General features: G+C 43.2%; 1 protein-coding gene across 1 annotated transcript; it reads right to left on the reverse strand.

Annotated features, from left to right (window-relative positions):
- Nucleotides 1-17,122: 17,122 nt before the first annotated feature.
- On the reverse strand, nt 17,123-19,904 carry LOC147461695 (uncharacterized). Its single transcript, XM_086501560.1, has one exon. It carries the CDS (start codon nt 18,915-18,917, stop codon nt 18,309-18,311), a length of 609 nt encoding a protein of 202 aa, XP_086357686.1. The 5' UTR covers nt 18,918-19,904; the 3' UTR covers nt 17,123-18,308.
- Nucleotides 19,905-23,473: the final 3,569 nt, after the last annotated feature.

Genomic DNA, 23,473 nt, shown 5'->3' on the forward strand with positions numbered 1-23,473 from the left:
ATGCATAATTGTAAGCCCTTACAGTGAGTGATGGCCTCAACCGTGAGAGCCAAAACCATAAGTGCCTTGCACAGTTTAGACTGGTAGGGATTCTGTGAGGTGATAGTCCCTATTTTGTCAGTTCCCCGAAGCCTTGCCAGTCGTTGTTGCTGCAACTAGGTGGCATGAAATTTGGAAGGAAAAACTCATTCCAAAATGGCACATAACCATATCTGCTTTGCAAGAGAGAGTTGTCGCATATACATATACGTCCTTGTGTATCTTATACACCCATCTGGTACGTAATGAAATAACCTACAAACACATTGCCGTTGTTTTTGTTTTTTTTCTTGAGTCTCAATGCAAGATGCAGAAATGGAAACAAAGAGAGTCAACCTTGTCGATCATGTACCAAGAATGGACCTTGTCTACTTGTACACCGGATTGAGAAGGTTTACAAGCTGTACTTGCTTAGTGTGATTATTGTTGTCCTTGACCGTATAGGTTTGTTGTGAGCGGCTGAAAACTCGGACAAACTTTCCCTAGGAACCATGTTCTTAGCAAAAATTCAAATCCACAACTTGAAACAATCAGTGTCTCACTCTGGAACAAATGGTCAACCATGCCAAACACCTTTGCCGCCTGCCACAAGTCTAGCAAGAGGCCGTGACTATCTCCTTGAGATGCTAAAACATTGTCGTTTTGCCTTGCCTTTGGAGAAAACTTGAACCGTTGATGGGCGTGCTCTATCAAGGCACTTAGTAGAAGCCATGCTTCTGATCGAGACTGTGTGTACTCAAGCCGTGCTTGATGCGGGCTTGCAACTAATAATTGGCGCTTGCCAATAATGTAGGCAACAAAATTTGAATGCTTTAGATAACTGTCACAAACCGTGCTTGTGCTTAGAGTGCAGAAGATGCACTTTCTCTGATGCATGTAGAGATATGCAATAGAGATGCACTATCCTCTGATGCATGCAAGAGCTATGCAATAGAGAGGATACTTCCTCTATCTGAAGAATATGCTTCTTAAGCAATGCACAGCCTTGCTGTGATAGAATCAAGTTGTACTCGCGTAAGGAAAAATTGCAATGAACATTAACATTTAGAAACATCATAACCATGTCATACTCAAGCCATGTTTGATGCTGGTCATGAACACAATCAATGGTCTTTGGGCAATCAAAGTTTGTTAAACCCATACGTGCATGCGAGTATGAGAACCACATGATTGGCACAAGCCGTACGTCGGGCGGGATGCAACATGTGCTTGAGGAAAATAACAAAGAAAATTGAAATTTATTGCTTACCGCATAAATACCTTAATGCAACTTGCCTTGGCGACCGCATGTCGAAAATATTCAAGCTTGTGTGATCATGCGAGAGCCACTATTCCGCCTTTCCTGGTTGTGCATGCAACCATGCAACATGGCCCTTGTTTGTGTTGCTAATCGTGGTGAAATTTTCTGATATCAAAAAATACAGAGACGCTGCAGGAAAAGCTTCGATGTGGAGACCTTGTTGACTACATGCCTTGCATGCAAGTTGCATGTGGCGTGCTCAATCTCAGAACCGAAATTGAGCCCGACCGCTGTGTCCTGTGGGCCCCAACCCTTAGTTGGGTAGGTGTTAACCCTCACGGCTCACAGACACCCTATCACCTACGACGGACGTTGTAACCTACGGTGGACATTGTATTATTTATTTGGTAGAGTCAAGTACTGGGCTTGTCGGTCCAATAGGAAAAGGGTAAGAGTGATCGTTGATGAGAGGCGCACTCTAACTGGAACATTCAAGGGATTAGTTGGCTAAGCATGGGCGCCCAAGTGTGAATGGGGCAAGCTCATATAAAAGTCAACTAAACCTAAAATTCACTCATTCTCTCATTTGTGCAATAGAAGAGTGCTCTTGCTCCATCTCCATCTCCATCTTCTTCTTCTTCACCTCCTTGTGTGTGTGTGTGTGTGTATGTGTGTGTGTGTGTGTGAGAGAGAGAGAGAGAGAGAGAGAGTGTGTGGGCGATCGAGCATTACGAAGGCACGACGGCGGTGAAGCGGTTGAGCGCGGCGTAGCGGCATCTCCTTCTTCTTCGCGGCGAGGAATCCTCCACGAAGCAAGCGTAGAGCGGTGAGTGACACACCATCGCCTTCTTTGAGCTTACTAGTTTAGGCTTGTTGTGTGCTTGGAGCCATTTGTGGCTCGCACACGGTGTATCGGCAAGTTCCTTGCATTGACATGTGCGACATGCGCGCATATTTTTGGCGCCGCTACCGGGGAGTGCCATACATGAAGCTCGAGTAGCACTCTGTGCTTCTCCGTGGTGCAATTTCTATTGTAGGAAAGGTAAGGAAGGAGTGTGTGTGTGTTGAGAAGAGGGATTTGGTGTTATACTGTGTGTTTTTTTTTGTTAATGGAGTTTTCAAAGGTTCTGTGTTTATTCTCTGTGTATTAAGGTAGTTAGTTTTCTTTGTTAATAGAGATTTAAAAGGTTCTGTATTTATTCTGTGTGTATTAAGGTAGTTAGTTTTCTGTGTACAGTAAGTAGGAAGTAGATTAGTGAGAGTTAATAGAGTGTGTTAGTGTGTAAGAGTAGGTGTATTAGTTAGAAGTAGGTAGAGAGAGTGTGTGTGTGCTCTCGCACAGGCCTCGACGGCCTTATCCTTTAAAATAATAATAATAATAATAATAATAAATAAATAATTTAAAAAAATAATTTAAAAAAATTTTAAAGGTAGGACCGGGATCGAGAATATCTCCCAGACCCAAGCCCAAGCTCACGCTCAGGCCTAGGCCTCAGTCGCCTTTTAAAAAAACGAATTTTAGCTTCACAAGTAGCTAAAAATTGATTTTTGAGGACCAACGGAACGTCAGATGCCCGAAAATTGTGTTGTAAAGCACACATCGACCCTTTAAGTGATACACTCGTTTCGAGCTATCACACACTTCAATTAAAAAAAAAATAAAATTAAAAAAACATCAAAAACAAGAAAAAATCAAGTAGAAAACAGGGTGCAAAACACCCACAAAACAAAGCAAATAACCTTTAAGGGTACTTGCTGACACTTGTAGGGCACCCAAAGCACATGTATCTACGTTCTGGTCGTGTGCTAGAGTCCGAAAAACTAGCTAGTGCTTCGATTTACGGGGGTACTCACTATCCTTCCACGCTAGGGTCTACGCCCTCGACGGGGACCCAAGGTAGTGCAACCCAAGACCCAAATATAGCGACTAGCGACTCTTCCTCTGACTTCGATATTATGGAAGAGCATCTTACACAAAGCCCCGGGGGAACAAATGAAACCGTACCTAGCTGGGCCCAACAACCTGGAACTAGTGTTTTTAGCCGTTTGATGGAAACTTTTAGTAGAGCTACGCGCTCTGAACCTACGGCTAGTGAAGTAAACGAAGGGGGTGGGGAAGTAGAATCACCATTCACATCTCCTATAGATCCCACACTCCCTCAGAGTGTCCACGTGGACATTCTACCTACCTCATTTAATGAGGGCCCTACCGAGCTACCACCTTCCAAAGTCGCCTCTAAGGTAGCGGTGACTAAAAGTCAAAACACGGGAAGCAACATTGCATCCACCTCACGGTAACCCTCTAGTACACCAAGTTTGGACGGGGTATTTCTCAATGAAAATTGGGAATATGACCTACACACGGAGACTTTGACCGACCTATACATGGGCTACACATACCATGTGGGTTGGTTAGAAGTTGTACAATCTACATCTAGTGCCACTAGTCTAGAGGAACAACAACACATGATTTGCAATGTCATCCATAGGATTATCCAGTCCGAGAGGCAAAATCGAGGAATAAACATACCTTCGACGGGTCCTATGCGATTTTTAGACACGGGCAAAGGGAAACAACCCACTCTATCACAAATGGAGACTCCCTCAGTGAGTCCCATCGATCCCCCATATGTTGTTTTGCTAGGGGTCTCAATGCAATTTGAGCCCACAAGTGATAGCTTTACTTTTCCAAGTCTAGCTCATCTTTCCGTTGATGACACCACGGCTACCATGCCTACCCCAATGATGGGCATGCCAAGAAACACGCCATGGACCTCGTTTGTTAGTAAAGCACCACTACATGGTAGCTCAATGCCTGCAATAGTACCTACCAGTGCGCACCTATGGGTCCACGTACTCATGTAGTCCCTACCCCTCCCATTGTTTCAACTACCTATGCTCCACAACCACAACACCCAAGTTCTTATTTCCATGGGACTATACCGGCTAGCATTAGCATGTCACATCCGACATTTGCTATGCCTAGGACCACTCATATGAACTATGGACCACCACATGGCACAACATCGTACCCAACGTGGAACCCAAGGGCTTCCTATGCGCCAAGCCCAATGCCAATACCTACTCCACATGTAGTCTCTGGAGCACCTTCACCCACGGTGCCTGCTCACTTAGGTGACTTGGCAACATTTGCTCAAGCTATTGGTCAATCTATTGCTGAGAATATGCGTAACACGCCTGATAGAGAGCCTAGAAGTAAGGCAGTACAAATAGCCAAGCTCACACAAAAATTTAGTGGAGACGGGGATGTGAGAGAGCATATCGAAGTGTTTGAACAAATATGCGATTCTCTAGGAGAACACAATGACCTACATAAGAGCAATGCTTTAAGCCTAACCTTAAGTGGAAAGGCTGGGGATTGGTATAGAACCCTAAGGGTGGAAGAAAAAACGATTTACCCTACTCTTAGGAGACTGTTCTTAAAGGAATACATATGAGAGGGAGTGCTTTGGGGTGTAGCCTCTCAGCTCCAGAAAGCCCAACGAGAGGAAGGAGAGTCGGTGAGAGACTTTATAAGTCGCTTGAAGCATTTGAATTCTCGTTGTAATCCAAATGAGCGCTTCAACAATAACCAATTGCTTGATAGATTCATCAGGGGATTATGACATGAGGATATCTACAATGGCCTAGTCATTAGAGGTATCACCACTTGGGAAGCAGTCACCACCAATGCGATCCAATTGGAGGATAATTTAATGATTCAAGGAGAAAGAGTGTCTGTTGAGCCTAAATCTATTAGCTTGCAAGCATCGGGGCATCAGCCAATGACCCTAAAGCCTATTGCTAAGGAGCCAAAGATATCTGAGATGACTTTAGCAGATCTCACCAAGGCTATTCAAGAGAGTCTTAGAGACAATCGTGCTCCGTAAAACAATCATATGTATCCAAGAAGGGAGCAACAATGGTGCTCAGTATGCTATGGACCACATAGTACCAGTGAATGCCCTACTTTTAGAGTAAAATTCAATGGGAACTGCAATGCATGTGGAAGGTATGGTCATCAAGCTAAGGATTGCATAGTATTTAAGCGTGCGATGGCCAATAGACCAACCTTAGCATGGACAAACACACCTCGAGTGCCTGCCTTGATGCCGGCCCCACCTCTTGAACAAACAACACAACACATGGTCCATAGGGCCCAAAATGTTGTTCAAACAACACCCTTACCACCTCCAGTGCTAGGACTGCAACCACCACATTCGAGAATCACTTCTGTGAATCAAGTGGGTTGTGAGTCATCTATTTCTTGTTTGGAAGGCTATGAGGAAGATATAGATCCTAATATCGCCTATGGGATGGATGTGCTTGAAGAAAGTCCACAAGTCAAACCTGTATATCAAGTAGCTGCTCTTGCGACAAGAGGCCAAAATATCAATTACACTGCTAAGAGACCACCTCTTCAATGCTATGAGTGTGGAGGTCCACATCGTGTAGCCGAGTGTCCTATTAGGCTACAAAAGAACGCCACACTAATGCAAACCAATCAAGCAAGCACGTCTACAATGCCGATACTCATGTGTAATTGATGTGGCATAGATCATTTGATTGCCCAATGTCCAAATAATCCAAATGCACCGAAGATCACGCCATTAAACTTGATTGAAGTTACAGAGGAGCCATCACCAAGTACACCCGTGGTACCAGTAAATGTACTCACACGATCAATGCTCCAAAAACAAAATTATATTCTTGAGGAAAGAGACACGGCATCAATTGCCCAATCTCAGAAAAAGAAGAAAACACGAAGAAAGAGATCGCAAAAAGCAGCGAAGTCAGACCCCAGTTCAAAGACCAACATAGGGACTGGTGATGACCCCGTATATATGAACGACGTTGAAGAAGATTCTGATTCAGGTGAAACCATGGAGACCAAAACGACCACTAACATAGAAACCAACAAGGAAGATCTTCATGAGCCACAATGGCTAGGATCCAAAAAGAAGATAGGAACTTACCCAAACCCTACAGAGGAGATTGAGCGAGTCAAGCAATTAAGGAGTTTGGTAGAAGATACCCAAAGGGATCTAGAACCAGCACCTAGGAAGATCCAGATTATAGACACCGTGTTCCCTACGCAACAACAACCTCACCAAGTCCATAGACCCTTGGACATACCTAGTGTCATCCAAGAAGAAAGTGACTTAAAGTCATGGGAAAGTGGGAGTACTCACTTCTTGATGGAAAGAATGTTTACAGAGGGACTACTTGATCCTATCGAAGAAATGGAGATCCCATATTCCCTACGTCAAGGGACTCAAGGCCAAAAGGTGCCGTTAAACATTGCCAAATTGATGGATTTCATGTCTTCAGAAGTTAGAACCACCATCATGTCCAAACTATATAAAGACCCCGAGCTAGTCTCAGCTCTTCGAGCCTTCCTCAATGGAGAACTGAAGTTTGGGCTACCACAATTTGCACAGATGGATGGAGCTGGGGAGATGCCAATAGAGGAGGAAAACTTAGATCCACAACCCAACCTAGATGAGAACCTTGTTATAGAAATACCTGTTAACAAGTTGGGACAATAGTTTGAGGGTGATGAATCCAATGCGACTATACCAATCACTACTAAGGGATTAACTGTGAAGGGAATCCTTGATGGTGGCGCTGGGGTTAGCATTGTGACTAAAAATTGCTGGGAAACTATGGGAAGACCTCACCTTGCAACCACAACCATAGTAGTGAAGATGGCCAATGGGTCTATTGTTAAACCTATTGGGATGCTAGAAGATCTCAAGATCAAGGTCTTTGGACATAAAATAAGGATTACCTTTATTGTTATGGATTTCTCCAAACACACTATGGCATCAGAGATGATCATAGGACGTCCTTTCATGAGGGAAGCAAAAATGGTGCATGACTGGTCTAAAAACCATGTCTACTTGCAGTTCCAAGATTCTGTCATTTGAGTGGATCTTGTGACGGGTCGAGCACATCCCCTAGGAAACAAGTTCATAATTGATCATAGATCTGACACAATAGTTCACTCGGCCCCATTGCAGTATTGTTATACGTGTAAAGCGGACACTGCTGTCGGGGAAGATTCTCCTTATATGGATGTACTACCTGGGATGTCTGAGTCGGACAATGTGGATTGGGTCCACCTAGCAGCAACCATAAACACTTGGGGAAATAGGGGGACAACCTGGGTAACACATGAGGGGGATGAAATGCCCGTACCCTTAAACATGCTACAAGCAATGCATATAGCTCAACCGCTTCACCGCCGTCGTGCCTTCGTAATGCTCGATCGCCCACACACTCCCTCTCTCTCCCTCTCTCACTCTATCTCTCACACACACAAGGAGGTGAAGAAGAAGAAGATGGAGATGGAGCAAGAGCACTCTTCAATTGCACAAATGAGAGAATGAGTGAGTTTTAGGTTTAGTTGACTTTTATATGAGCTCACCCCATTCACACTTGAGCGCCCATGCTTAGCCAACTAATCCCTTGAATGTTCCAGTTAGAGTGCGCCTCTCATCGGCGATCACTCTTACCCTTTTCCTATTGGACCGACAAGCCCGGTACCTAACTCTACCAAATAAATAATACAATGTCTGCCGTAGGTTACAACGTCCGTCTCGTAGGTGATAGGGTGTCCGTGAGCCATGAGGGTTAACATGCCCCCCTTCCTGATGTAGATTCCATCCTCGGAAGCTATTGAGTTGAAGCTCGTTCGTCGAGGTGGAAGAGCATTTGAGATGAATGACACCACCTCGACGAACGAGCTTCAACTCAATAGCTTCCGAGGACGGAATCTACATCAGGAAGGGGGGCATGTTAACCCTCACGGCTCACGGACACCCTATCACCTACGAGACGGACGTTGTCATTCATCTCAAATGCTCTTCCACCTCGACGAATGAGCTTCAACTCAATAGCTTCCGAGGACGGAATCTACATTAGGAAGGGGGGCATGTTAACCCTCACGGCTCAAGGACACCCTATCACCTACGAGACGGACGTTGTAACCTACGACGGACATTGTATTATTTATTTGGTAGAGTCAAGTACCGGGCTTGTCGGTCCAATAGGAAAAGGGTAAGAGTTATCGCTGATGAGAGGCGCACTCTAACTGGAACATTCAAGGGATTAGTTGGCTAAGCATGGGCGCTCAAGTGTGAATGGGGTGAGCTCATATAAAAGTCAACTAAACCTAAAACTCACTCATTCTCTCATTTGTACAATTGAAGAGTGCTCTTGCTCCATCTCCATCTTCTTCTTCTTCACCACGCTAGCGTATCTACCAAATTCTATTCACATGCAAGCACCGGATAGACTATGTGAAACACTTGTGCAAAGTAAAGAGGGTACCTCTCACCCAAGGTAGGAGTGGATGACTCTATCATACTAGCCATATTTATATACGGGGTCGTCACCAGTCCCTATGTTGGTCTTTGAATTGGGGTATGACTTCGTTGCTTTTTGTGATATTTTCCTTTGTGTTTTCTTCTTTTTTTGAGATTGGGTAATTGATGTCGTGTCTCTTTCTTCAAGAATATAATTTTGTTTTTGGAGCATCGATCATGTGAGTACATTTACTGGTACCACATGTGTACTTTGTGATGGCTCCTCGATAACCTTGATCAAGTTTAATAGCGTGATCTTTGGCGCCTTTGGATTCTTTGGACATTGGGCAATCAAATGATCTATGCTACATTGGTTACACATGCGTATTGGTATTGTAGACGTGCTCGCTTGATTGGTGTGCAGTAGTGTAGCATTCTTTTGTAGCCTAATCGGACACTCGGCTACATGATGTGGACCTCTACACTCATAGCATTGAAGAGGTGGTCTCTTGGCAGTGTAATTGATATTTTGGCCTCTTGTAGCAAGAGCAACTACTTGATAGACAGGTTTGACTTGTCCCCAATAGTCCTCCATGTAGTATTGTGGACTTTCTTCAAGCGCATCAATCCCATAGGCAATATTAGGGTCTATATCTTACTCACAGCCTTCCAAACAAGCAATAGACGACTCACAACCCACTTGATTCATAAGTGATTCTCGGATGTGGTGGTTGCGGTCCTAGCACTAGAGATGGTAAGGGTGTTGTTTGAACAACATTTTGGGCCCTAGGGACCATGTGTTGTGACGTTTGTTCAAGAGCTAGGGCCGACATCAATGAAGGCACTCGAGGTGTGTCCGTCCATGCTAAGGTTGGTCTATTGGCCATCGCGCGCTTGAATACTATGCAATCCTTAGCTTGATGACCGTACCTCCCATAGGCATTGCAATTCCCATTGAATGTTACTCTAAAAGTAGGGCATTCACTGGTACTATGCGGACCATAGCATACTGAGCACCATTGTTGCTCCCGTCTTGGATACATATGATTGTTTTGCGGAGCACAATTGTCTCTAAGACTCTCTTGAATGGCCTTGGTGAGATCTGCTAAAGTCATCTCAGATATCTTTGTCTCCTTAGTAATAGGCTTTAGGGTCATTAGATGATGCCCCGATGCTTGCAAGCTAGTAGATTAAGGCTCAACAGACACTCTTTCTCCTTGAATCATTAAATTATCCTCCAATTGGATCGCATTGGTGGTGACTGCTTCCCAAGTGGTGATACCTTTAATGACTAGGCAATTGTAGATATCCTCATATCATAATCCCCTAATGAATCTATCAAGCAATTAGTTATTATTGAAGTGCTCATTTGGATTACAACAAGAATTCAAATGCTTCAAGCGACTAATAAAGTCTCTCATCGACTCTCCTTCCTCTCGTTGGGCTTTTTGGAGCTGAGATGCTACATCCCAAAGCACTCCCTCTTGTATGTATTCTTTCAAGAACAGTCTCCTAAAAGTAGGGTAAATCATTTTTTCTTCCACCCTTAGGGTTCTATACTAATCCCCAGCCTTTCCACTTAAGGTTAGGCTTAAAGCATTACTCTTATGCAGGTCATTGTGTTCTCCTAGAGAATCACATATTTGTTCAAACACTTCGATATGCTTTCTCACATCCCCGTCTCCACTAAAATTTTGTGTGAGCTTGGCTATTTGTACTACGTTACTTCAAGGCTCTCTATCAGGCGTGTTACGCATATTCTCAACAATAGATCGATCGATAAGTTGAGCAAATGTTGTCAAGTTACCTAAGTGAGCAAGTATTGTGGGTGAAGGCACTCTAGAGACTACATGTGGAGTAGGTATTGGCATTGGGCTTGGTGCATAGGAAGCCCTTGGGCTCCAAGTTTGGTATGGTGTTGTGCCATGTGGCGGCCCAAAGTTCATATGTGTGGCCCTAGGCATAGCAGACATAGGATGTGACATGCTAATGCTAGCCGGTATGGTCCCATTGAAATAAGAGCTTGGGTGTTGTGGTTGTGGAGCATAGGTTGTTGAAACAATGGGAGGGGTAGGAGCTACAAGAGTAAGAGGACCCATACATGTATATGATTGGTACACACTTGTAGGTACTGTTGCAAGCATTGAGCTACCATATAGCAGTGATTTACTAACAAAAGAGGTCCAGGGCATGTTTCTTGGCATGCCCATCACTGAGGTAGGCATGGTAGTCATGGTGTAATAAAGGGAAAGATGAGCTAGACTTGGGAAAGTAAAGCTATCACTTGTGGGCTCAGATTGCACTGAGACCCCTAGCGAAACAACATATGGAGAATCCATTGGACTTATCAAGGGAGTCTCCATTTGTGATAAGGTTGGTTGTTTAGCCTTCCCTGTAACTAAGAATCTCATGAGACCCATTGAAAGCACGTGGATCCGCTTGTTCTGTCTCTCTAGCTCAATAACCCTATGGATGACCTCACAAACTCTTTGTTGTTGATCCTCTACACTAGTAGCACCCGTTGTGGATTGTAGGACATCTAACCAACCCACATAACTTGTGTATAGGTCGGTTACAGTTTTTGTTTGTAGTTCGTACTCCCAGTTCTCATTTAGGAACGCTCCATCTAGGATTGAGGTGCTAGGGGTGTCCTTTGAACCAGAAGCAATATGGCTCTCTATGGGTTGACCCTTAATGGTGGTCGCTAATTCAGGAGCACTCAATTGCTCTCCTAGCAAGGACATTGACATAGGGCTTTCGCTTTTAACTCTCTTCATTGCTCCGCCTTACGTAAGAAGCTCTTGATTACCTTTTGCCTAGCCACAATGATAAACTTCTCAACCTCTTGCACTTCGGCAAGGCTTCTACTATTAGGTAATATAACCTCAGAGGGGAGTAGCTCTGAAGAGTTAGGGGTTGCAGTGAATGGAGTATTCACGTGCACACTCTCCAGGAGCATGGGGTCTACGTTGGTCATGAATGGCGAATTTACATCCCCATCCCCCTCATTTACATCGTTAGCTCCATGTTCGGAGCGAGTGGCTCTACTAAAGGTTTCCTTCAAGCGGCTAAGCACGCTCGGCCCGGACCGTGGTCCCATGGCATGCATGTCTTGGCTTGAGCTATTGGGATTAGGCATTGGGTAACCCTCTATGGCGTCATCGTCAGAGGAAGAGTCACTAGATGCAATATGCGGGTCCTGAGTGGTACTATCTAGGGTTCTTCTTGAGGGCCTAGAGCCTATGGTAGAGGAATAATGAGTGCCCGCGTAAACGGAGACACTCTCGATGTGCTCATTCTCTAGCACACGACCAAAGCGTAGGTGCTGATCTCAACACTCTAGAAGTGTTGGTGAGTGTCCGTGAAGGCCGCTCACCTAGTTTTTTAAGTGTTTACAACCCAATTTTTTTTGTATTTTTGGTCCCTTTTGTTTAATCGAGCCACAGAATATGATGTATGATAGCTCAAAACGAGCGTCTTGCTAGGGAGATTTGCCGTGCTTTACAGCCCCCGATTCGGTTACGTACAACCCATAGAATCCTAAAACTAGTATTTTCTTAGGTGGGGAGAGAAATAGAATTGGTAAGTCCAAAGGGTGAGTGTGAAGGGGATGGTGGAGGACTTGAGGAACTTGTCCCACATGCACTCCCTTCCCTTGAGATCCTAGTCTTTATATATAAGGTAGTGCGAGTAGTATATCATAGGGCTTGTAGAAAAGTCCCTATTCCTTTCTTTTAGAATAATATTTTTTTAATTCTAATTTTTGATTTTTTTTAGTCCAAATATCTCGAGCGTTTTTTTTAATAATTTTTTTTAAAAAAACTTTTTCTGAGGATAATGTGGTCGCGTGGACGTCGAGCTCCCACACGCACACAGGAGCTCTGTCTTACCTCCTTGCAACTAATTAACAGCTAACTAACTGTCTAACACAGAATTGCACACTCACACACAATTAACTCTGCTGCTCACTATCTACACTCACTAACAACTCTACTAACACTTGCACAATACAGATCTTGCAAAACTAACAACGACTAGTACAATGCAGCACTAACAGAGTTTACGGTTACTAACAAAATCTGCCAAAAACTTGCTAATCTGCCCTTTATAGTCACTAGAAAGTTCTCACAAAACTCAGCAAAACGCAGAAAACAGATGGAAGAAAAGCTGCCAGAGGTAGCACTGAGTGCTCCTCAAGCTTAATGCAAGGCTGTCCCCGACAGTGACGCCAAAAATGTACGCTTTGCCGTACGTGTCGAAGGCTGGGAACTTGCATGCACACTGTGTGCGAGCCTTGAAAGGCTGCAAATACATAGCTAGAGAGTCCTAGCAAGCTCAAAGAATCATGGTGTGCCACTTACCTCTCAATGCTGACGTCGTGAAGGATCTTGTGCTGCGAAGAAGAAGGAGCTGCCGTTGATGCCATGCTCTACCGCCTCACTGCGGTCGATGTCGCTGCAATGCTCTATCACACACACACACTCTCTCTCTCTCTCTAGCATACACACACACACACACACAGAAGGAGAAGGAGATAGAGATGGAGCAAGAGCACTTCTTAGCTTACACCTCAGAGAATGAGGATTTTTAGGTCAAATGGACCTTTTATAAGAGTTTGGCCCATTCACAAATGGGCTTCCATAGTGGCCGATTGTCACCGACACACCTATTGGACCGACAAGCCCGGTCCCGGACTCTACCAAATAAATAATACAGCGTCCATTGTAGGTGATAGGGTGTCCATGAGGGTTAACACCTTCTACGTGGGATCACATGCTTGTCTACTTGTAAGTAAACAAACCTCTATAAGCCTTGGTTTAAATCCGATAAAGGCACACATCGTGGGTTAATGTGGATCTAGAATGATGGTACCAAATGGTAGTATCATGTGTATAAGTCACCCCACTCCTTGCATGGCACGACCACCTTCTTCTTTTTTAGCTCCATCACCTCACTCACCCCATAAGAGAAGAAAACCGCCAGCTCCTCACCCATCATGGACCCACATATCCTACGCTATTTAAGAGCATATGCATGGAATCCTTTGCGCCTGCCGAGATTGGAGGATATTCTCCTTGGTCCCTACACCGCCATCAAAATATCTCAAGACAAGGCCAATCAGATCCCCAAGTATCCTCAAAACTTTCTCTATGTTGACATCTATAGCATGTACATTGTTCTTATGATACTTTCGTATGTGTTCAATTTGAAGTGTTTCTTGTATATAAGTGAGATGTGACTTAGAAGTAAGCAAGGGGTAGCTTATTATCAAAACTTTGTAGGTTTTTGATCAGTGTGCCTCCTTCATGCTTTTTGATGCATTTTTTACTCTCGACTAGGCTTCTTTGCATGTGGTCGTGCTATGGTAGCCTAATGTTTGTGCCAATTTTGGACATATCAATGCACAGATTTGAATTTTTTCCTACAAACCTTTTATTTCAAAAATTTCATTTAATTTTCATGCTTGAAAGAATCCCTTTTGGAGATTTTTTTAAAGGGTACAACCTATTTCCTGCAGATGGCAACCCGTTAGGCAGTTTAATATAGAGTAAGTTGTGAAAGCTTACATGTTTGGTCGCATATGTACACTTTTAAATTAATGTTTTAAAGAGGAAATTGGTAAAGGGATAATCTCTTTTCCTCAAGTACATTTTTTGGCATGTGCTATAAAGGCATGCCAACAAGGAAGTTGCTTCCTAGTTTTGTGGGAGTTCTTTTGATACGGTTTGTGGTATTGACCTCGTGTTTTGAGTGCTATTGGGAGAAATTGCTATATAGAGGTGCTATGTGCTCTTGTTTCCCTGCAGTGTTTTGGTGCCCACCAACGAGGAGTTTTTCCAAGGGACCTTTAGCGTACAAGTTTTGATGGACGTGATGCTAGAGTTTCCAAAGTTCGATGGTCATGTAGGTGAGGATGTTGATGCATTCACTGAAAAGATGAAGTTTTCTTGTTTGATTGAAAATAAGAAAAATCAAGTGCTTATGCTAACAATTTTTTCTTTTTCTTGAAAGAGGATGCAAGGACATGGTATGATGAGTATGTATCTTGGGTAAAATAATCTCAAACTCCACACGTGATGACTTATTATGGGGTCAAGAAGGCTTTTCTTGAGAGGTTTAAGAAGGTAGAGGACCAAACAAATGGGTAGCACTCCATTGAAGGACTTGTACATAGTGATTATTAGAGGGTAGATGCCTTTGTGAAGTAGTTTAACTATTTGTGGAATAGGTGGTGTGTTTCTTTGGGCAAGGATGTCTCAGGGTAGTCACTTATGAAAATCTTGCTATATCACATGCATTTAAGAGATTAATGATAATACCTCAATATACATATTATATTCACTCTGTGGGCCTGTCTAAAAAACAGGCACCCCCTCTAATGTATTCATAAAAGTACACATTTTAAAAGTACACATTTTGGACTATTAATAATCCTCTTTGGATAATACATGTAGTACGATACAAGTTTTGCAAAGTGACCCCCCTTAGAGTGTTGTTCCTCCTCTTATACTTACAAAGGGTACATGTATGCAAAGCTTAAGGGTTGATTTGACATTGAATGTTGAACTTAAAAGGCCACTTCCATTTGAGGATGCATTAAGGTTGCAAAGCATAAGGAATGGAAGCTAAAGAGAGTGAGGTAGCTTGTATTGTAAGAAGATGTGAAGGCAAATTTATCTCATGTTTCAAGTATCAGGATGATAAGTGAACCATTGTTCAACTTTTGGGTATACAAACAGTGATCTTCCTCGCTCCTTTCATACCCTTGGGACTGCATGTACTTGTCAACCTTCATGTACCATTGCCTTGAGCCTTGTTTTAGTCCATACAATGCCTCACAAAATCTGCACACCAATTTTGCCCTTGTAGGCTTCTTAGGTTTGACTTCAAAACCCTCTGGTTGTTTCATGTAGACATCCTCATCAAGATCCCCTGAAGAAAAGCTATATTCACGTCCATCTGGACAAGTTCCATTTCCTCAGTGACTAGTAATCCAACCCAAGATGCAATGTAGTCATCTTGACCACTAGAGAAAAGATTTCATCAAAATCAATGCCTTTCTTTTGCTTGAAACCCAGTAGCAACCAATCTAGCCTTGTACTTAAGCTCGGGATCTTTTGCCATGTACTTTTTCTTATATACCCATTGCAAGGTAAGGCTTGTTTTCCCTTTGGCAACTCTCTCAATTCCCAAGTATCATTCACCTTAATCGAGTTATACTCAAATTGCATTGCCTACTCCCACATTATGTTATCTTCCATTTCAATAGCCTCTTGGTAGCAAGTAGGTTCTTTGTAGATAGTCTAACCCTTGTTGAAATCACTCAGGGGCACGAGATACATGTGTAGATCTCCTCACTGCTTGAGTGTACTCTCTCAGGAGTATTACCTCTCTCTAGAGAATTACTAGTGGTAGATACATTGCTAGTAGACTGAGCTATTTGTGTAACTAGACTTGAGGCTATGTCCTCGAATCTCACTTTGTGATAATATCTTTCACGGGTTGTCTATGCATCTTTGATTCATTAAAGATCACTTGTGAGCTACGAATAAATCTTCAAGATTCTGGCTGGCAGAGGTGATAAACCATCTCTCCATCCGCACCATAGCCAACGGAGATGCATTTGTGTGACTTGAGGTCCAGCTTCTTTCTAAGCTCTTTAGAAACATATGAGAATTCCTCACACACAAACACATAGGTGTGTATGGCGTAGTAAATTGTTGCCAAATTTTGCTTTTGCTATAAAAATTCTTGAACTCAGTGGAGACGTACTCCCCCATCGCCAGTACGCAAAGTCTTCAACTTCTTTCCTGACTGGTTCTCGACCATTGCAAGGAAGTTCGAAAATGTAGCAGAAACTTTGTTTTTCCTCTTTAAGAGATAGACCCACACCTTTTGAGTAGAGTTATCTATGAAAGTCAAGAAATATAATACCCCCCCTAGAGATTTATGTATCCATTGGCAAAGTGGTAATCCTAGTTTGTTTCTTGTGTATGCAATGCTCATACGAACTAAAATCAGAATAGTTTCACAAGGATATAGCCAAAACTCTATAACTATTTCATTCTCTTTTGAACCATATGACCAAGCGGGCTATGCCATAACTCAGTAGAAGCTAGCTCAACTACATAGATAGAGTTCTCTTTCACTGAAGAGACATACAAGGAATATAACGTGCCAAACTTTTGGCCTTTGAGCATGACCAAGTTACTTTTTTTGATAATTCAAGAGCCATTGCCACACATTGTAGTGTATCTAGCTGTCCTATTGAAACCAAGCTCTTACTTAGCTTTGGCACATGTCTAACACCTTGCAACATGAGCTCAATACCGTTGCGCATACACAACTTCACATCTCCAATGCCATATATCTCAAGCTGATGAGAATCAACTAGCTTGATTGAACCATGTGTAGAGGGATAATTGGGGAACCATTCCTTATGAGGAGTAACATGAAAACTAGCACTCGATTCGATAATCCAATTCTATGCATAGCATTTATCAACAGCTAACAATGACTTTGGCCTCAAATCAAAAGTAAAGACTAGTACATCAAACAATTGTGGCAAGTCAAGAACAACATCAACATGTGGAGACTCGAGGATATTGAGATCCTCTGTCTTTACACTACTATTAGGAGGTGCAAAATTTACAACAATGGCTTTACCCTTTATTCTTTGTAGTAAACAACAAAGGCTTTTTCATATGTCCTTTCTTGTGACAATGATAGCATTCATTGTTCTTTGTGTCACATCCACAACTCTTGCCACATGCATTCTTGTGATCTTGAGAACGAATGTGGCTACGACTACAACCTCTTTGCCTTTGATTGTTTTTTAGGAAACTTCCACTAGGCCTATATGCATCACTATGCTCATTAGTGTCAAGAGATTGATGTCGAATCTCTTCCGTGAGAAAAGCGCTTTTAACATCACTAAAAACAAGCTTGCTCTTAGGGACATAGTTACTTATGGTAGTGTTAAATGTATCCCGTGATGCAGGAAAAGAACATAGCAATAAGATGGATTTCATTTCATCATCAAAATTGATTCCCTTATATGTAAGTTGTGTAAACAAGCTATTGAGCTCATTTAAATGTGACAAACACTATTGCCCGCTTTTATATTCAAATGCATGAGTTTTTTCATGAGAAAAACTTTGTTCGAGGCACTCTTGCCATCCCATGCCCTTCAGTTGATACTCAAAGATGCCATGTAGACCCATCCCCAACATCCTTGACTGGCTCACGCAAGGACATAACAATAGTGATGTCAAACTGGCTTGGTTCTACCCTTACATTTGTAAACTCCAACCTTATTCTCTTAGTAGAAACGTCTTCTAGCCAGCCAGGCCAATTCAAGTTCTTTACCGAGACAACTAACATGCCTTTTGAAGTCCACATTGGAATGATCATGTCTAAACCTGGCAAGTTGTTCTCTGCCCTGTACATGAGAGCATAACCTGATATGAAAGCCCTATGCAATGTATCAGTGGTTGGAGGTTTACGCACTAGCACGAATTAATTGAAGAAAACGCTGCCCCCCTCTGGGCATTTAGCCTTAAGGGTGTCAAAAGTGGTCTGATCAGCATTGCCATTTACAAGTAGCTTTTCCAAATACTTTTCCACCGGAATCTGCCACAGCTGCCATTCTTCTTTCTTGTCCCACATGGCAACCACTAGAATGAACTTTGCGACAAACTCTCCTCGTGGTCCAGGAGTCACATGCATGCAGCAAGTAAGAGCTTTAGTGCCCCTTCCTGGACCACATCATCCTGCAAAGCAGAGGCTACAGCTTCCACAAGAATTGGCTCAGCTGGCAAACCAATATAAATCATGGACCTATCCTCAGACATGCACAGAATCAAGTTCATGTGTGAAGCTGACATGGCTTCTCCAAGCTCAGATCGAGCACATATCGAGAGCCCTGCTGAAGCAGACAAAAGTGCCATGGCTTGGCTTCCAGTCATGACCCCAAGGTGCACATCCACATCTAGACCCTTCCTGTCAAATGGCCCATCAATAGTTCGAACTACCTTTTGCAAAGCAAAACGCCGAACGGATGAAGGCTTATCTCCCATTTCCAGCCTTGCAGACCGCATTGGCCTACCTTGCTTTAACCAATGCTGGGGTTGGAAGCAGTCAGGAACTCCATGACTTATAGTTTCCTTGAAAAGAGACATATTTGGGAGGAAGTAGATTGGAGGTGCCGTGAAACCCATCCATCTGGCCCTCTCACTATCCTCGTTGTGCTTGCTGGGTAACAGTTTGGTAACTTTAGCAGAGGTGTCTAACATAATTGCACTGAAAGTCTTATGGTTAAAACACATCCTGAGGGTCCTCGCGATTCAATAGAATGGGGAGAAGGTCATCGATTTTGATTATGGGTCTTCTTTATGCAGCCCTCTTGCTTCATCAAAGGCAAAGATGACACAACAACGGGTGTGAATACACGACGTCTTCTCGCCAGGTGAGCATTGTGTGCACTTCTCCTGCAAGGCTTTTTCAACATACTTGATTACTTCACTACAAGTCTCAATCCTACCACCTCTGGATTTTTGCCTTTGTACGAGTCATCACGGTCAGATTTCATCTACTCCTCCAGTATCTTCTTAGCAAGGTCACCTTTGGGAGAACCATGCTCATCAGGAAGCTGATCTTGCTTCCAAACCTCTGGAGGTGTGGTACTAATGTGAGCAGCAGTATGCTGAGCCAGGCCTTCAAGTAAAACACCATACCATGTTCTGTGAATGTGTTAGCAAGCTTATCTACGAGACCCACTGTCCTTGGGGGGAAGGCCGTTGTCGAGTGAAGTAAAACACCATACCATGTTCTGTGAATGTGTTAGCAAGCTTATCTGCGAGACCAACTGTCCTTGGGGGGAAGGCCGTTGTCGAGTGACTCGCCAGGCTGCATTAGCAAACATACACACCCAGCTTACTCAATTCCATCAATGCTCTTGACTTGCCTACACCTGATGATTGTACAACGGCTCAATAGGGACTGTAGTGAGTTGGACCTTTTATTGTGTAGCGATGCTCAATGAGCTGGTTGTGCAGTTCCTTGAAACGGAATCTCGAAGCACTTGTTGGCCAGAGCCCTTTTAGTGACATAACGGCGAGCAATACAAACCTTACAAATTTGGTGGCATGTTGCAGATCTGCGAGCGAACCAGATTTCCGATAACAAAATCTTCAAAGTCCAAGTTTGAGTCAATTGTGTGGCCTGCACTCTCTCTCGCTCTCTCGCTAATATTTCCACTTCTCTCGCTGCTCTTCCTCCACTCTCGCTAATGTTTCCTCCAAGCGTCTTCTCTTTTCCATTGATGCTACCAAGAGCTTAAGAGCTTAGTAGGAAGGCGAAGCAATAACAGAGGGAGGAAAAGGACTTTAAAGGACACACTTTTGGGCGATGAGGGGATGGTGACACACTTCTTAATGTGAAAGGGCTCACGAACTGCGTTCGATGTTTTTTTGCCGCAGGGCAAGCATTCTCCCCCTTGTGAAACCACCCTTACAACTTTACGTGAGTCGCGAGATGAGAGGGGGATGAGAGAGACTAATGTGACTTTAATGCTATGAGGTTGCGACACCCGCCTTCAGTGGGTCTTGCTCGCTCTTACCACATGCCAGTCTGCAGGAAATTACAGCCACCTTCGACAACCAATGTAACTTCTCGGCATATGGTTCCTTTAAAAGCTATGTCATGTAGCTTCCCTTCACATGGGTTTTGTGCAGGTAATGGCTCTTTCCAAATTTTATTCACCAACCGGAGCCTCCTTGAAGAATTGGGGCAATGGCTTATTGAGTTTGACAAGCTCACCGTTAAGCACATGGGATGCAATTCTAAAAAAATTGGCATATGTGGCATAGTTTAAAGAACTTTGCAATCCATCATGTAGCCATTTGTTTTCCACAATTAGCTCCCCTTGTGGCTTCTTTTCCTATCCCCGTGGGTGTACTTTGTTTGTTGAATACAAGAACCAGTTCTGCTTTCCCATATGTGTCCTGCAATTTGTTTCTCAGATCCCTATTTTGTTCTTGAAGCCTCGTGTTTTCCTTTGTGTGCCTAGCATGAGTTTAGAGATATCATGATCCTCTCAAAGCTTAGTTAGTGCTTTATTTTTTAGTTTGGACAAACACTCCTTTTCTTGTTCCATAGACATGTCATTAATAGTGGGGCAGCTCATGAGGATTTTGTTGTACCTGAGGATTTTTCGGACATATTCTAGATGTTTTTCTAATGTCTTGGTGTAGTCCTTCATTAAATCCTCATCATGTGCTCCTTAAACCTTTTTGCTTCTTCCTGATTTTCCTTCAATTTTATGTTCTGCTCCTTGCGTTCCCATACCAATTTTAAGTACTCCCTATGTTGGTGCACATCCCTTTGTAGTAACCTTGAGCTTCTTGTTCTCCTCTCTAGCAGTGACCAGCTAATTCTTTCAGCATTTTGGCTCGTTCAGTTGATACTTGGTCATTTCTTGGCCTATTTTTGCAGCTTGGTATCTCAGCTCCTTCCTTTTTGAGAGAGAGAGAGAGAGAGAGAGAGAGAGAGAGAGAGAGAGATTATATTAGCCTTTGCTAGAAGCTTAGTTTCACTTCAACATGGTGTTCGTGATTGTGCTTCACAGTTTTGATGTGTGGATGCCATGTAAGGTGCTATGGTCATCTCATGCATATGTGGCTCAACGATGCCATTTGTATTTGTATGTGTATTCTCAATGGTGAAAATGATCTCAATGGTGAAAATGAAAGAATTTGTATGTTCCCGTGTAGAATCTCTATAAATAGCATTTGTGGTGGTCTTACCATGAGCTTCCCCAAGTCTCTCAAATAGTGTAAACCACTTACAAGTTATTGCATGCATATCAAATACGTGGTGATGGTATAGTTTGAGAATGATTCTTGTTTGTGTGAGAATACATGCCATTTGCAAAGGTCTTATCATACGAGTGCAAGGTTGATTTTGTGTGTGTATGTGTGCCCTTTATTTTAGGCCCCATCAAACACGGTACATAAGTTGTTGGGGTTATGATTTTAATCTTAACTCTTTCTTTAATAATTGGGCCACTCGACGAGGATCTGGAACTTGATGGGAACTTCTTCTTCTTCTTCTTCTTCTTCTGCTTCTCTTAGGGTTTTAGGCCCCTCGATTGGCATTTGCAGATTGGCTAGGGATAAGCTCGAGGAGCCCTAACTTTCTGGGTCTTAGTGGCTTGACACGTCAACAATTTGTGACATTGAGCATCTTTTTTCGATCAATCTCCTGGTGGCAAATGGGATCCAAGACTCTATGTAAATCTTCTCCTGCTAAAATAAAGAGAAAAACTTTTAACGTTGTAGGAACAATGAAGAGACCTTGAAGATCTTTCTAATGAGTTTTGAAGAGAGAGAGAGAGAGAGAGAGAGAGAGAGAGAGAGAGAGAGAGAGAGAGAGAGAGAGAGAGAGAGAGAGAGAGAGGCAAATCTTACTTGCAACAAATTTGGAGAAGGTGAACCTGTTTCTTGTCACGAGCTCAATAGTTCAAAAAGAAATTTCCTCATAGAATGTTGATATCACAGTCAGTAGTAGTGTTACTATATGCATCGATATCACAATTGATATTTGTGACACGCATATCAACATAAATATTGACCGTAGTATCGATGCTGGGCAAAAATTCCAAAAAGAGTCATTCTATTTGTCTCATAATATGAAGAGTTGCTAGTAGTGTTGGTGATATACTTCCACAACAACAGAATGATGAATTAGCAATAAAAGCTCAAAGGATTGCATGAGAGGAGAAGACTAATGCCATGTGCAATGAAATGCTATATGTGGGGGTCAAAGTTTCCAAAGTACTTGTGCATTGCTAGCTCTCATGGACTTACAAAGTGTGCATGGATGGTCATGTACAAGTGTTTGTACATTGTTTAACCTCTAACACAAATTGTTGCTTGTTGGAAACAGTATACCTAAATTGTTTAACCTCTTACACGACATTTAGATGTCTGCCACACAAACCTATTGCATTTCCAAATTGAAAAAATTTGAGTGTTTTCCCAAAAAACACGGTCACTCGTGATCCTGGGGAAGCTCAAGGAACACAATAGAGAGTGTGTTACTTAGTGTGCAATGGAAAGATAGATAGCCCTAGAGTGATGGGCGTATATACAATGCACGGGGGAAAAAACCTCCTAAAGAGGGAAAAAATGCCCCGGCGGTCCTAGTGTGTTCACACACATCACTACCACATGTATATGGTAACAAATCCCCCCTGGAGTGATGCGGTGAACGAGAGCTGGCACATGAGTAAAGGGAAGTGCCATGCCCTGAGGACAGGATCAGTCCACAAAGGGGAGTAAGCCCAAAGCTTTGCGGAAAGCTTCAAGCTTCTCATGAGACAATGCCTTTGTGAAAAGATCTGCAAGGTTGTCCTGCGTTGGCACATAAGCCAAGCTGATCTCTCCTGCTGAGAGCCTCTCCCTGACATAGTGGTAATGCACCTCAATGTGCTTTGTGCGAGCATGAAAAACTGGGTTCCTCGCAATTGCCAATGCGCTCTGACTGTCAGTGTAGATAGTGTTGGCAGTGTCCTGTCCAACACCCAAATCAGCCATAAGGCGTCTGAGCCATACACACTCAACCGTAGCTGTGAAGACTGCCCTGTACTCAGCCTCACAACTCGAAGTGGCCACAGTAGGTTGCTTCTTGCTCAACCATGATATACATGAACTGCCAAGCATGAAACAAAAACCACTTGTGGACACTCGCGTGTCAAAACAACCAGCCCAATCTGAGTCCGAAAAAGCATGTAAGTCTGGCGGCAATGATCCCCCCTTGGGATAAAACAAGCCAAGATGTAAAGTGCCACTAAGGTAGCGGAAAATCCTCTTGACAGCCTGCC

Source organism: Adiantum capillus-veneris, chromosome 3 (genome assembly GCF_014529385.1).
Source record: "Adiantum capillus-veneris isolate H3 chromosome 3, ASM1452938v2, whole genome shotgun sequence".
Taxonomy (NCBI): Eukaryota; Viridiplantae; Streptophyta; class Polypodiopsida; order Polypodiales; family Pteridaceae; genus Adiantum; species Adiantum capillus-veneris.

Coding starts and splice junctions, on each gene's coding strand:
- LOC147461695 (XM_086501560.1), bottom strand. CDS start 18,917: ATGTGTTTTAACCATAAGACTTTCAGTGCAATTATGTTAGACACCTCT.